We start from the raw sequence: 14,729 nt of genomic DNA, 5'->3' as shown, positions 1-14,729 counted from the left end.
TTGAGCTGTTTGTTTTTGCACCAATACCGTATTGTCTTAATTCTGTAACTTTATATTTTGTAAATAATATTTTCTCACTTATTTTTTCTTCTTCACAATTACCTTGACTTTTCTCAGCCCTTGAATTTCCATATGAATTTTAGAATCCGCTTGTAACTTTATACCCCAAATCAAAATCCTAATGGGATTTTGATTGGAACAGAATTGAATCTGTAGATCAATTTGGGAACAATAACATTTTTATAGTATTGGGTCTTCTGATGCATGAACATGATACCTGTCTTCATTTACCTAGGCTTTTAAAAAATTTGCTCTTTCAGTAGTTTACTGTTTAAATGTCTTCTACATCTTTCTCCAGACTTATACCTAGTTTTAGTTTTTCATAATGTCATCATAAAAAATAACTTATCTTAATTTCAGTTTCTAATTGTTCCTGCTTTATGTGAAAATTTATTTTTTAATATATTGGATGAAACTACTTATTTGTGTCAAACAGTTTGACTCTACAGTTATTTATCTGCGTACACTTTTATCAACTAAATGTAAAGATCTTTTTCTTCCTTTCCATCCTTTATACATTTCCTTTTTTCTCTTGCCTTACTGCACTGGCTAGAACTACTTTTTCAACATTGAATACAAAATGATGATAGGAACCATCCTTATAAACTTTCAGTATTTCTCCATTAAGATATGGTGTGTGTTGTAGCTTTTATTGTAGAAGCCCTTTATCACTTAAGATATTCTCCTTTATTCCTGCTTTGTATGTATTTTTATCATGAATAGGTAATGAATTTTGTCAAATACTTTCTTGCATCTAGTTAATTACATCATTTTTGTCTTTTATTCTTTTAATGCAACAAGTTGCATTGATTGATATTTGAATGTTACATCAATCTTATTTCTGAAGTAAACTCAATTTGGTCGTGGTACATTATACTTTTATATATTGCTAAAATTTATTTGGTATTTCCTTAGGATTTTACATCTGTGTTCATTAGTGAGATTGGCTCATTCTTTTCCTCATAAAAATAGTAGGGAAATGTTTTAAATTTCACTGTTCTCTGTAAGAATTTATGTAAGATTGGTGTTACATCTTTTTTTGAATATGTGGAATATTATTTAAAAGACCATCTTAGTTTAGAGTTTTTAGCCCCTCTTTTATTAAGGCTACCAATATCCTAAGTATGGTTAGAGCTGCATCCCATACATTTTCTTTTTCTTTTTCTTTTTTTTGGCACTGGGTCTCACTCTGTCACCCAGGCTAGAGTACAGTGGCGTGATCGTGGCTAACTGCAACCTCCACCTCCTGGGTTCAGGCAGTTCTCCTGCCTCAGCTTCCCAAGTAGCTGGGATTACAGGTGTGCACCACCACACTCAGCTAATTTTTGTATTTTTAGTAGAGACAGGTTTTACCATGTTGCCCAGGCTCATCTCCAACTCCAGACCTCAGGTGATCTGCCCACCTTGGCCCCCCAAAATGCTGGGATTACAGGTGTGAGCCACCGCGCCTGGCCTTGCGTTCCATACATTTTGATATGTTTTATTTGTATTATCATTTGTTTAAAAATATTTTCTCTTTTATGTTTTGATTTCTTCTTGAACCGTCAGTATTAATTTCTAAATATACATTTAATGTCCTTATCAACATGTTAGGGATTAGGTCTCTCATTTTGCCATTTGCATTCTGTTTTCTTTGCTTGTTCTATATTACTTTTCTCATTTGTTGCCTTTTTTTAACATAGTGTTTATTTTGACTTTCTTTCCTTTAGCTGTATTAATTATAGAGTCTTTAATCTCTTAGTCATTACTCTATAGATGCCAACATGCATTCCTAACTTACTGAAGTCTAATACTAATTAGTATTTTATCACATCCCAGACAATACAAAGAACTTAGTACACTTTGACTTTTTTCATTTCTTTTACAATTTATGTAGTGTCATTGGTACTTATATATATTTTGAACCTTATACATTTAAAACCCCACAATACCCAATATAATAAAAATACCTAGCTATAATCGTTTTTAGACTTAGTATACATTGATATTGATTTACACATTTATCATTTCCTTTGCCCTCTGTTTCTTCCATCTCTAAGGTTCCACTGGAATTGTTTGTTTATTCTACCTAAAGAATACTTATTCATATTTTCTTTTGTGTGGATATGCTTATGACAGATTATCTCAATTTTTGTTTGTCTGAATGTATTCTTAGTTCACCTGCCATTTGAAAGGGTATTTTTGCTAGGCCAGCAGTTATTTTACTTCAGCCCTTTGCAGTTATTTTACTTCAGCCCTTTGCAGGTATGATTCCACTGTCCTTTAGCTTCTATTATTTCTCTTGGGAAATCTGTTGTTGATCAGCTTGTTGCTCCTTTGAACATAAATTGTGCCATCATTCCCTGTACCCAGCTACTTTTAGTATTTTCTCTTTATCTATGATTTTCAGAAGTTTTATATTATGGATGTGACTTTTGTATAGTCTTCTTAGTTTTCATCTTGCTTGGTACTTCTGGAGTCTAGGTTAATGTATTAGTAAGTTCTGTGTTACTGTGTTTTCAAATACTGCATTTGTTCATTTTCTCTCTTTCTTTATAGTAATCCAACTCTACTTATGTTAAACCTTTTTATTGTAACCTGTATATAGATTATATTTCTTCTGTATTGTCCATCCTTTTGTATGTTCAGTCTGTGTATTTTCTTACCTGTTTTCTGGTTTGTAATTTTTTGATCTGTAAAGAATTTAAAAGGTTTATCATAAGAACCATTCAGTAGATTCATTTCTCAGTTCTAGAATTTCACTTGAGTCTCTTTTATGATTTCTACTTTCTTCCAAAAATGTTAGTCTTTTATTTTCTTGAGTGTATTAGACATTGTTATTTCAATACTCAGTTCTGATCTAAATACCCTGTGGATCTGTTACTGTTGTCTGCTGTTTCTGTTGGTTTTAGGTGATACTAGTTTACCTCCTTGTATGACTAGTTATTTTTTATTCAATACCAGATATTGTGTATGAAAATTGTAGAGACAATTTGAAGGCTAGCATGATGTTATATTTATTCATAGAAGATTTATTTTGGCTTCAGAAAGGTGGCCAAAGGACTGACAAACCCAGATTGCTTTAATCTAGACAGGGATTAAAGTTAAATTTAGTCTCTGTTAAAGTTTGTCTGTTTCTGGTTCATTTTTCCTCAGTTCCAGTCATTCCTTGTTAGTAGCTCTTTAGTTCTAATTTTAGTCTTCCTAGCTTCATTTGTCTCTTGGCATCTTCTGTTAATCCCCAAAAGGGAGCTTTTGGGGATTGGCCAACCCTTCCAGGGGTAATGCACCTCCCAAAGAGGTGCACATACCTTTGGGTTTTCTTGTCTGAGATCACAGCCCCGTAATTCGTCACTGTCTTGGTTCTCAGTGACTTCGAACAAATGTTTTTGATTTTAATCGTTTCTTACATTTTCTAGTTCTTACCAAGAGGTTTGATTAATGTTACCTAGTTCATCATGTAAAAGCAGAAGAAATTGTGACTGTTTTTATACTGAATTATAATCTTTAGATGGTTATTTTAAAATCTAGTTTTGTATAGATTATCAGACATTTTTCATTTGTTTATACTTTTATGCACAATTTCTTAGCATAGATTTGGATATACATCCATAACAGAAAGTTTTAAGGCATATGAAGAGATAACCACTAAAATAAATGGATGCCTACAGTTGTACTGTATATGACCAAATTAGATTTCAAGTAGATAAAATTTAGCTGTTAGGAAGAAAGATTTAAGTTTAGTATTATTTTGGCCATCTATCTTTTTTAAGACAGCAAGGAAATGCTGTTTCATATGTAAAATAACTACACCTTATACAACATTTCTATTTCCCAAACTTGCTTAGATTCTTTGGCTTTCTACTTATCAGAAATTGGGTGATCTCATTAATTTTTAAAGTCTCTTCTTTATCTTAGCAGGGTAGTAATATTTAGAAAGATAAATGATAATTTGTTTAGAAAGATAAATTTTTTTCTGATAATGTATTACTCACAATTTTCATTCAAATATCAAAATATTCTTCTCTTTGTTCATCTTTGTAGAGCTCCAGAAATAACTATTTGCCCCTTACTTCTTTTTCTGTGAACTTGTTTTTTTATTTACTGATCAAAAGGTTTTTAACTAAAGTTATCAAGGATTCCATGCACTTCCAAGATAGGGATAACATCAATCTAAAGACTCAATTATTTTCTGTCTTCACTGCTTACAGACAGGGAACACAATCCCTTCAGCCTGGACCTGTGTAGAAGAATTTGGAGAAAATAAACAGGTAAGAGTTTATTAGGTAAAAGTCTCTTAGGAATATTATGTAATATAGTTAGTTGTCAAAAAACCAGTTGTAAATTGTTCTTTATAATGAAACTAATGAAACTTTATGAAGTATTTTGTGTAATAGCCTTGTTAATTATAGACTCATTAAGCATATGTTTTAAAAAGCTAAAGTGGTTTTCTGTATTTCAGGTCTTCTCAAAACATTTAATATGCTAGTATACCTTGAACCACTAAGATGGCAAACAGTATTATAAATTAGATATATTTGGAGTTAGTGTGTTATTTATAGATTATCCAAATATTTCTCAAAAGTATCTGAAAATAGGACTCTCTTGTTTTTCAACCTTAAACCCAAATCTTATTGCAACAATTTGGAATAAAAGTTGTTTTACTAAGACTTAGTGTTTAGTTTATTCAACAAGGTACTTCTTGAGGAACACAAGTTTTAGTAAGAAGTTAAAAGATAGCTTGTTATTTGAGTCAGGATTATTACTTTACCAAGTCTTTTTTTTACATGTAAAGGGAAAAGAATGTGGTGTGTTCTAGGATGTAATTCATGTACTACTACATCTGTGTCCTTGAGTTAACTTGACCTTTTTGTGCTTCACTTCCTCATTGACAAAGGGGATAATAATAGTACTTACAAGTCTGTTATGTGGATTCAGTTGTACTAATTTTGTGTAATTATTTTTATCACTTAATATGTGATAAATAGTGGCCGTTAAAATTAATATAATCTGTTCTCAGACTCAGAGAAATGCTTACTATACTGGAGACTTAAAATTTTATTTTTAAAAGATCTTAATCTTAGCATAAAATTCAAATAAGTGATGCCAGTCTTAGAGATCCTTACAACTTTTATAGTTCAAAATTTGAATTACAAGGACTGATTTTACTCATAGAAATAAAACTTGAAAAGAATTGGGTTTTTTTTGTTTGTTTGTTTGTTTTTACTGAAGCCTACCTGGATTGCTGCAGCTCTGATTGTAATTTTTTTCTCTCATAAGGCTACTGTTCTATTACTCACTTTCCAAATGGCTTAGAAAGTAGCATTAAAAGGAGTTGGACATAATTATCTCTTAATACAAAGGTAGCAAACTAGAAGCTGTAGATGTGGTTTTTTTTTTTTTTTTTTTTTTAATAAAAAACAAATAGGTTTTTTTTCAGTACAAATAAGTATTTGTTGTTTTATTCTTGACGCTCTTTGTGTTCTTTTTGTGTGTTGCCTTGCCTCTGAAGGCATTTGAGCTTTAATTGCTGCATTTAATATATTTGAAGATTTTGTTCTGTTTTTAATGTTTTCCCGTTATATATTAACTCTATTAAGATTTCTTCCCTGATATTCAAAATTCAGTGAAATAACTGCTTCTAACGTCAAACAGGTTTGGGAAAAACTATACTAAATACTTCCTTTGGAAAATCATAGTGCATACTAGCATCCTGGGTAATTGAGGTAGCAACCTGTTTAATGTATAAGCCTGTCTGTTCTGAATTTTTCTTGAGATTATTTGGCTATAGGATGCTTGTTTTGAGAAATTCTTGCACTTTAATTGTATGGGATGTAGTTTGGAAAACGCTGAAGCTAACCAAAAGACACACTTGAGTTTTGTTGGTTTTTGTTTAATATGTTTCTGACTTTATTGAGGTATAAATAAAATACAACAAAATGCCCATATTTAAACTGTACAATTTGTTTCATTTTGATTTATGTATGCATCTGTGAAATGACACCACAATTAAGAAAACAAACATTTCCTTCACTCCTAAAAGATGCTCTATGCCCCATTGTAATCCATTCTTCCTTCCATTCTCTCTCAGGCAACCACTCTAGATTAGTTTGTGTTTTCTAGAATTTCAAACCCTTGCTTTCGAAGATTTAAATTGTAATCTTTAGATAATTTAGAATTTCATTTTAAAGAAATTTCATTTCTTTAAATATTTTCTCTGCTTATTTAGCTCTTGATTTTCTATACTGGAATAGAAAGTCACAAATAAATGATAGATATTATTTATACTATATGATATTTTTAATCTCTGTGTTGAACCCAGCCGTATTTTCTGTTCTGGACATGGATTAGTAGTACAGCTAAAAAAAAAAAAAAAAAAAAAAAAAGATTTTTTTTGCAGATAAAATTTAGTGTTTCAGTGAAAGTAAGTTATTGAGATAGTGATTTCAGTTGTGGTTATTGAACGTTAGAAATTGAAATAATAATAAAATGGTACAATAAGGATTTTTTTAAAAAAATTTTAATACAAATCCCATAGTAATCAAAAGAAATGCTTAAAATATGTGTTAAAGGTCTGATAAACGTACTTCATAGATGAAAAGATCAGGTGTTTCATCCTTAACAATGGTAGGAATGTAAAGTAGTATAGTCTTAACTACCTTGGAAAACAGTGGAGCAATCTCTCAAAAAGTTATACTGGGAATTACTGTACGACTCAGCAGTTTCATTCCTAGATACTTACTAAAGAGAATTGAAAACATATGTTCACACAGACACTTGTGCAGATTATTCCTTAGCAGCAGCATTAATAATAGCCAAAAGATTGAAACAACCCAAATACCTATCAACTGATGAATGAATAAATAATGTATAATCTAGCTGTATGATGATATATTATTCAGCCATTAAAAGGGATGAAGTTCTGATACATGCTACAACATGTATGAGCCTTGAAAGCATTATGTTATGAAGTCAGTTCCAAAAGACCACATAAATTTATACAAAAAGTCCAGAATAGGCAAGTCTATAGAAATAGAAAGGCTAGTAGTTGCTGGGGCTGAGGGAAGAGAGAATGGGTGTGACTGCTAATAGATACAGGGTTTCTTTTTAGGATGATGAAAATGTTCTGGAATTTTATAGTGGTGTTGTACATGTGATAAAAACCACTAAGTTGCACACTTAAAGATATATCAGAAAGTGGATGGGTGTGGTGGTAGAACTCACATAGCTAACAGAGAAGAAAAACCAATTAGGAGGAATATTTTTTTAATGAAAAATTAGTCTAAAGAATAGTCAGAAACAAAAGAAAAATGGAGTCAAAATTAATATGAGAAGACACTTTATCTCACTTTAAAGTCTCTATTAAGGGTTTTCTTCATCTTTAAGACAGAAAAACAGCTAAGAATTAGTGATGTTTGGTCAAGATGTGTAAGACGAATTAGAAACGAAACAAGAAATACATTGAAGCAATATATCTATCCACTGTTTACATTTTCACTGAGAAACATACTGGTGTTATTTGCTACCAGACTGTCTTTGTGTTGAATACAGAAAGGTGGTAGACCAAATTACAGTAGCTACATAAACAGGCCTGACAAGTGTGTGGTATATGTACTGCCAGTCTCTACTCTTGCTCCTGTGTCAGATGTGGCATAAGTCATCACTCGCTTTCCTGTTTATTCCAGACACACCACCAGAATCTTTCTGAATCTAAAATTCCTATTAGCCATTACTGCTTAATTGGAATTGCCACTTAAGGTTAAGCTTATTTGCTATTCTTTGTATATATCAAATTTGTTCTATGAAAATATTTGTATTCCATATATAAATATGAAATTAAAGATAACATTTGATCAGGTTTTCTGTAATAATCCACTGTGTCAGAGCAGTTGTTCTCTTTTTTTTTTTCCCACAAAACAACCTTTTCTTCAAGTGAAAGTTTAGCATATAAAACAAGGGAGTTGAAATAAGAAGTATGGGAATGGGCAGTGCAAGTGAAAACCAGGTAGCTTAGAGACCAGCACTGTCTGCTTTAGTTCTGTCACCCTCCCCATAATAACCTCTTCAGACAGTTTCTCTCAACCATATTTGAGAAGATTGCCAGAGTACAAAAAGCTTAAGCAAGTGGAAATAATACTTTCCTAGGAATCAGGAGGTGTGAATTTAACTTGTTGTTTGTCTGTTCAGCTTTTGTCTCCGTCATTCATCAGTGAAAGAGGTCATTTGATTTAGAGTTTAATAAGGTCTCAACCTATTCCTGGTTTGTGATTTTGAATGAGTGAATTTGACTCATCAAAACTATCAGTATCAACAAGAAAAGACAAAGCCAATAAAAATAAACAAGAGGCTTAAACAGATACTTTACCAAAGATATTTAAATGGGCAATAAACATGTTGTTAGTCATAAGGGAAATCAGAATTAAAACCACTGTGAGATACAATAATTCACTAGAATAGGTATGATTAAAATCGCTGGCAGTGCCAAATGTTAAGATGTGGAGCAACTGGAAGTCTCATATTTTACTGGTGTGAATATAAAACAGTCATACTGGAGAACTCTTAAGCAGTATGGTTCATCTGTCCTATGACCTAGCAATCCCATTCCCAGATATTGACCCAAAAGAAATTAAAACATATAGCCACCAAAAGATTTGTATAAAAGTGTTCCTAGCAGCTTTATTCATAATAAAACTTAGAAACAACCCAGATATTCATCAGTAGGCAAATAGATAATGAAATTGAAGTATATTCATACAATAATACTCAACCATAAAAAGGAAGAAACTACTGAAATACACAACATGAATGAATGTTAGAAATTATATTAGGAGATTGTCTGGATTAGCTTTCTGGAATAATTTTACCAAAACAAGGTATTTGAATTTTGACTTAGCAAGGCAAGATATGTCAGTGGATTCTCTTTGTGAATGGAAAAAAACGCATTCTTACTTTGTATAGAGGCCTCCTCTTTTTGTAACTAATTTTTTATTGGTAAAAATTAATTCATATGTACTTAAAATTATGTTGAGAGAAAAGGTAGACATAAAAATACTTAATACTTACTATATGAAGTCTAAGAACAGGCAAAACTAATCTATTGGAGTAGAAATCAGAAGGTGGTTGCCTCCACGTGAAGGTCTGTTGGCTGGAAAAGGGCACAGGAAATTTCTGGATTGGGGATATGTTTTATATCTTGTTTTGAGTGTTCATTACATAGATATATACAATTATCAAAACTCATTGAAATAAACATAGGATATATGCATTTTATGTGAATTGTATATCAGTGTTCAAAGTGTTAAGGCAATTTAATAACACTTAGTGTATAACTTACATTCTGAAATTGGCTCTGTGTCATTCCTTAAGAAGGGATCGGAAGTACAGATCCCAGTCTGAGGCAGAAACAGTGGGATTGAGGAGCTAAGGATGTTCATTGGGAAGAAAAACTAGGGGTGGACAAATAAGTATATGCTAGGAATTTTAACTAATTTATTTATGTATTATTTTCTTAAAATTAGAATTCCTTTTTATTTCCTATGATGTGAAAATTATATGTTATAATAGATCTGAGGAAAACATGATTGTACTTTTAGGTTCATTCCACTAAGCATTTTCAGCTCACATTTCATTCATTGAAGTTTGGTTTGTATTGTATTTTCTAAACAGCTAGATGTCTTCCTGAATATATTTAGATTCTTAGTGATTTTAGTAATAAAATTTATTTTTGAAATGCTTGTAAAATCTTACTTCTGAAACCTTTTGTTTCCTAATCTTTGTTATTTGTGAGGGATTTTTTTTCTTTGGATTTATGCTACATGAATAAAGTCATAATCAACTTTTAATTTTGTATTTAATTTTGTCTCCTTGAAAATACACAATACAACAATTGATCATTGTATATATTTAAGGGGTTAAGTTCAAGGTTTACAGTGGGGACTATCAGGAATGCGGAGAAGCTAAGCATTTTGCTAATAGCCAACTGCTTGGCTATCCACTTTCTGAAATTTTTCCCTGAAGATACCTTCAGTATCCACATTTCATGAATATGCTGCATTACCTCTTGAGTGGATGTAAACGCAAAACAGAAGTGATTTCTCTTCGAAAACTACATTTCTCTGTTTGCAGTAGCCTGCTCTTCTAAATTGAATTGTTGATGACCACATTGTTAAAATTTGAAAAGCTAGGTGTATTACAGATAAATGGCTAATAAGGAATTGACTGTATTTGCATAATAATTTTCAGGAGAAAAGAATCAGACTTTTTAAAATAAAGCAATTATTTGGGAATACATGGAGCCAGTAATGGTCCTGTTTACACTCTACCAAACCATTCAGGTGAAGTGGATCCTTTAAAAGAAAAAAAAAGCACCAGGCACGGTGGCTCACACCTGTAATCCCAGCACTTTGGGAGGCTGAGGCAGGTGGATCACCTGAAGTCAGTAGTTCAAGACCAGCCTGGCCAACATGGTGAAACCCTGTGTCTACTAAAAATACAAAAATTAACTGGGTGTAGTGGTGGGCGCCTGTAATCCCAGCTACTTGGGAGGCTGAGGCAAGAGAATCTCTTGAACCCAGGAGACAGGTTGCAGTGAACTGAGACCGCACCATTGCACTCCAGCCTCGGCAACAAGTGAAACTCTGTCTCAAATAAATAAATAAAAATAAAGAAAAAGATTGTATGGTACATAGTCATCCTACTTTGGATGTTAGAAAAGTAAATGGTATCAAAGTAATTTCTCATTCATTTTCAAAATACTGAAAATATTTGGAACCGGTTACTCTAAATGTATTATGTGTTCCTGGAACAGATCACTTTGTTGATCTTATGGTACCATTCATAAAAAGGTCATAAAATTTGTCTAATTAGAATTTTATAATGCTGGAAATTAAATGTATATTTAACTGATTTTCATTTTCCTTTTTTTTTTTTTTTTTTTTTCCTGAACTAGGTCCTTTCTGATGTTGCTTGAGCTTACTCTCCTGCAGTTGATCTCATTCCTGTTGGCTAAACATTAAGTCCCATGACAACATTAAGTTAATGCACCTATGGCGTAGGCATCATTTATAGTACCAGGACAGTATTATAGAAAAAAACCTTACCTGTACATTAGATGACCTAATTTCTTTTCTTCCATTCCTAGAAACACCATAATGTTTCTAAATAATGATTTTATAGTCATTGTCACACCCTTGGCTTATTTTACAGTAAAGAACATAGTTGAGTTTTTGGAAGGTACAGGATTTAAAAATTTGGTCTGTAACATATATGCACACATAAATGTTGCAGTTAATGAAACAGGAAATTATTGATGCATAAGATGAATGTTTATTGTGAAACAGCAGTATTTCAAATACAATTATTTTTTAATAATTTGGTTTAATTTTGGGTATTTTTCTATACTATAAGTTGATAATGGTTTTTTGAAGTAACTATAAGTTGATAATGGTTTTTCGAAGTTTATTTAATAAAGATGATTCATTTTACTGTTTTATCGTACCAGTAGGACTTTTAATGTTAGTATGTTGAGTTAGGTAAATGTTTATATTAGTGTTTAAATAATGAAATATTGGCCAGCTAGTTTATACCAAATGTTTTTGCAGTCCAGGGGTGAATATTTCTGCTGGTTTGATGCCTAATACAACTTCAAAGAAAAAAAAAACAAATATGAATTCACTGTTTTTTATCTTTTCTTCATGGACTACCCCTTAGAACCAAATTTAAAAGAAGCTTCTTTGTAGAGCAAGAGAAATGAGATGTCTCTTTTTCTATAATCAAAACCCCAAGAAATAGTAGATATCCAAGAATTCATTCTGGTAAGATCTCTGAAACATTGTGTGACTAAAGGAAAGGTAATACTGACAAAACTCTTGAGGATTTACAGTGCAGTGAATGCTGAAATAATCTTTAACCAGCAATATAGTATCATCAAGATTTCCAATGTTAGAACATTATGTTAAAATGTGATTATTGTTTTAATGCTTTGTCTCTTTAAATTAAATTTGTGTCCATAAAGATGTGCAGCATAATTGTTCATGTATTTATTTACAGACTACAATTTCCATCGCAGCTCAATAAATAGTCTTTCCCCTGTTAGTGCTACCCTCTCTTCTGGGACTCCCAGCGTGCTTCCTTATACTTCAAGGCCTTATTCTTATCCGGGCTATCCCTTGTCACCAACAATATCACTTGCTAATGGCAGCCATGTTGGACAGCGACTATATATCTCCAATCAGGCCTCATTCTTCTGAAGAAAATACTAACATTAGTACGAAAATTTGTGTAAATTTGTAGTAGTAAACTTGCAAATTAAAATACTGTTTTATTTTAGAATCGGGTTTGCACATTTGGTTTTAGAAAGATATTCTAAAGTACTAAACATCAGCTATAATTCAGAATAACATGGAGTTGCAGAATTTATAAAAATGCAAAGTTTAAAAGTTATTCAGTGGTTTCTCTTGATAAAAGTACAGCAAACTACTATTCTTTTTAAACTTTTGGGATTTTCTTCTAATTCCTGAGTGGGCAATAGAACCTAGTCATTTATGTTAATTTTTTGCATAATTTTACTAAATAGCATTTCACAAAAAGCACTTGAAGACAATGGTTATAGTAGATTTGATTACCAAGGATCACTATCTGTACTGGAGATTAGAACAATTATATGACCAGAAGCATCTAACCATTATGTAGAAAGAAATGAAGAGACAAAAAGATTAAGATACAAATTTTCTGCAGTACTAAAGAAAAAGCAGTCTACCTTTGTGGTCCTTGAAAATAACTACAGATATTTTTGTTATTTGTTATACACAAATTATAATTTTGCTGTTAATGTATTTAAGGAGTTTATAGTTATGCTTCATTTGTGTTTTTGATATTCTTTGTATTGTTTTAATAACAAGTGTTACGGGTTTTAATGTTGAAATCATGTGTTAATTTTTGTACTTGAATTCAAATTTTTTGACATTAAATATGTGATGCTTCTAATATGTGTGTTTTCTTTTTACTAGAGTGACAAAACCTTTAGCTCTCACAATCACTTTGAGCTTTTCTTGAGAACATTTTCACTTGTTACACAGTCATAGGCTCAGTGCTTTCATGAGACTCAAGTGAAGGATGTTGAAGAAAGAAAATTGTTTTTATATACTCAAAGGAATGTAAATCATTCTATAAAGACACACGTATGTTTATTGCAGCACTCTTTACAATAGCAAATACATGAAATCAATCCAAATGCTCATCAATGATAGACTGGATAAAGAAAATATGGTGCATATACACCATGGAATACTGTGCAGCCATAGAAAAGAATGAGATCATGTCCTTTGCAGGGACATGGATGAAGCTGGAGGCCATCATCCTCAGCAAACTAATACAGGAACAAGAAACCACCACATGTTCTTGTTCATAAGTGGGAGCTGAACATTGAGAACACATGGACAAAGGGAAACAACCACACCAGGGCCTTTTGGGTGCTGGGGGTGAGGGGAGGGCATTTAGCAGACAGGTCAAAAGGTGCAGCAAACCATCGCACATATGTATCTGTAACCTGCACGTTTTGCACATGTATCCCATTGTTTTTTGGAAGAAATAAAAATAGTTTTGCAGAACAGTAAATTATTTTCAGGGACTAATAGAGATACTTTGTTAATAGACCTACTGAAGTTTCTGCCTTTCAGTTATGAATAATTAAGTCATTTTGACTTAAATATTTTAGTATACATTTATAATGATTTCTAATGATAGTTTTTATAATTGGTGTCTGAGAAATCAGATAAACTTTACCTTTTTTTATCAAATTGTGCAGCTGTATGGGACATAGGATTTGTAAACAGAATTTGAAATAGTTGCAAATATCTTTTTCTGCCCAAGTTTCAAGCAGAAGTTATGTGGAAATTAATCTCAGTTTTTTCAACCTTTAAATGTTCATTCCATATAAATCATATGCAATACTTCCAGTTTACTGCCTTAGATTTTCTAATTTAAATGAGTATAGACACTGTGCTTAACAAATGCTATATTTCTCTTTACTCAACTGTTGGAATTGCATAGATTCTGCTCTTTAATTGCCAGGTATATGTGGCTCACAGGTGCGTATCACTCAGCAAGCATACAGTGAGTGTTTTGTTGGTGACTGTGGTAATACCCTTGGAATACAGAGGTTATTCAGACTCCAAGCCGGAAGAAAAAGTGACACTTAGTTTTCCATAGAAATGCTTGAAATAGCCCATCATAACAATTGCAAGTTTCCATATAGCTTTTTCACTTTCAAAAAAAAAACAGTTGAGCTTACCAACCACACATTGTATTTGCAGATCCATGGTGATTGGATGAGAAGCATATAAGCTGTGTTAGATCCCACTCCATTAAGTAACATTAGGTCCCACTCCAACTATAAAGTGGTACACATAAGTAAAACACCTGGCAAATGGATGACATTGAGATGGTGGGTGGTATATTATATGGGTATAGTTGTATGAAGAGCATAGTTTTTCATCCCTACTCCCTTTAACTGGAAGTATAGAAATTAGTACATTCACGTCAAACACTGTCCCTTTCTGTGATGTTCGAATGAGCAGTTAATCTTATTTATACTGAATAAAATTTTGAATTGTGAACATAGCTACTAATTATTTGCTACTGTGATTCTTACAGAATAAGCTGTATAAGGCATTTGCTTCAAATGAGGGTTT

The 14,729-nt window shown here is 32.1% G+C and overlaps 1 protein-coding gene across 11 annotated transcripts in view; it reads left to right on the top strand.

Annotated features, from left to right (window-relative positions):
• The window catches only part of RBM46 (RNA binding motif protein 46), a 48,934-nt gene extending 35,911 nt beyond the window's left edge, over positions 1 to 13,023 (top strand). For 4 of the 11 annotated variants that reach the window (XM_017871064.1, XM_017871067.1, XM_017871066.1 and 1 more), the window contains one exon: positions 12,088 to 12,287. In XM_017871064.1, coding sequence (XP_017726553.1) covers positions 12,088 to 12,287 — 200 coding nt within the window. Of the gene's footprint in view, positions 1 to 4,250; positions 4,311 to 10,987 lie in introns of all 11 variants that reach the window. The other 7 variants (XM_017871074.1, XM_017871070.1, XM_017871071.1 and 4 more) reach the window with 7 other exon arrangements.
• The last annotated feature ends 1,706 nt before the right edge of the window (positions 13,024 to 14,729 follow it).

The sequence above is a fragment of the Rhinopithecus bieti genome, unplaced genomic scaffold, assembly GCF_001698545.2.
Source record: "Rhinopithecus bieti isolate Rb0 unplaced genomic scaffold, ASM169854v2 scaffold_3878, whole genome shotgun sequence".
In the NCBI taxonomy this organism is placed as follows: domain Eukaryota; kingdom Metazoa; phylum Chordata; class Mammalia; order Primates; family Cercopithecidae; genus Rhinopithecus; species Rhinopithecus bieti.
The sequence above is the reverse complement of the archived record's forward strand: the minus strand, read 5'-3'. Positions and strand labels throughout refer to the sequence as shown.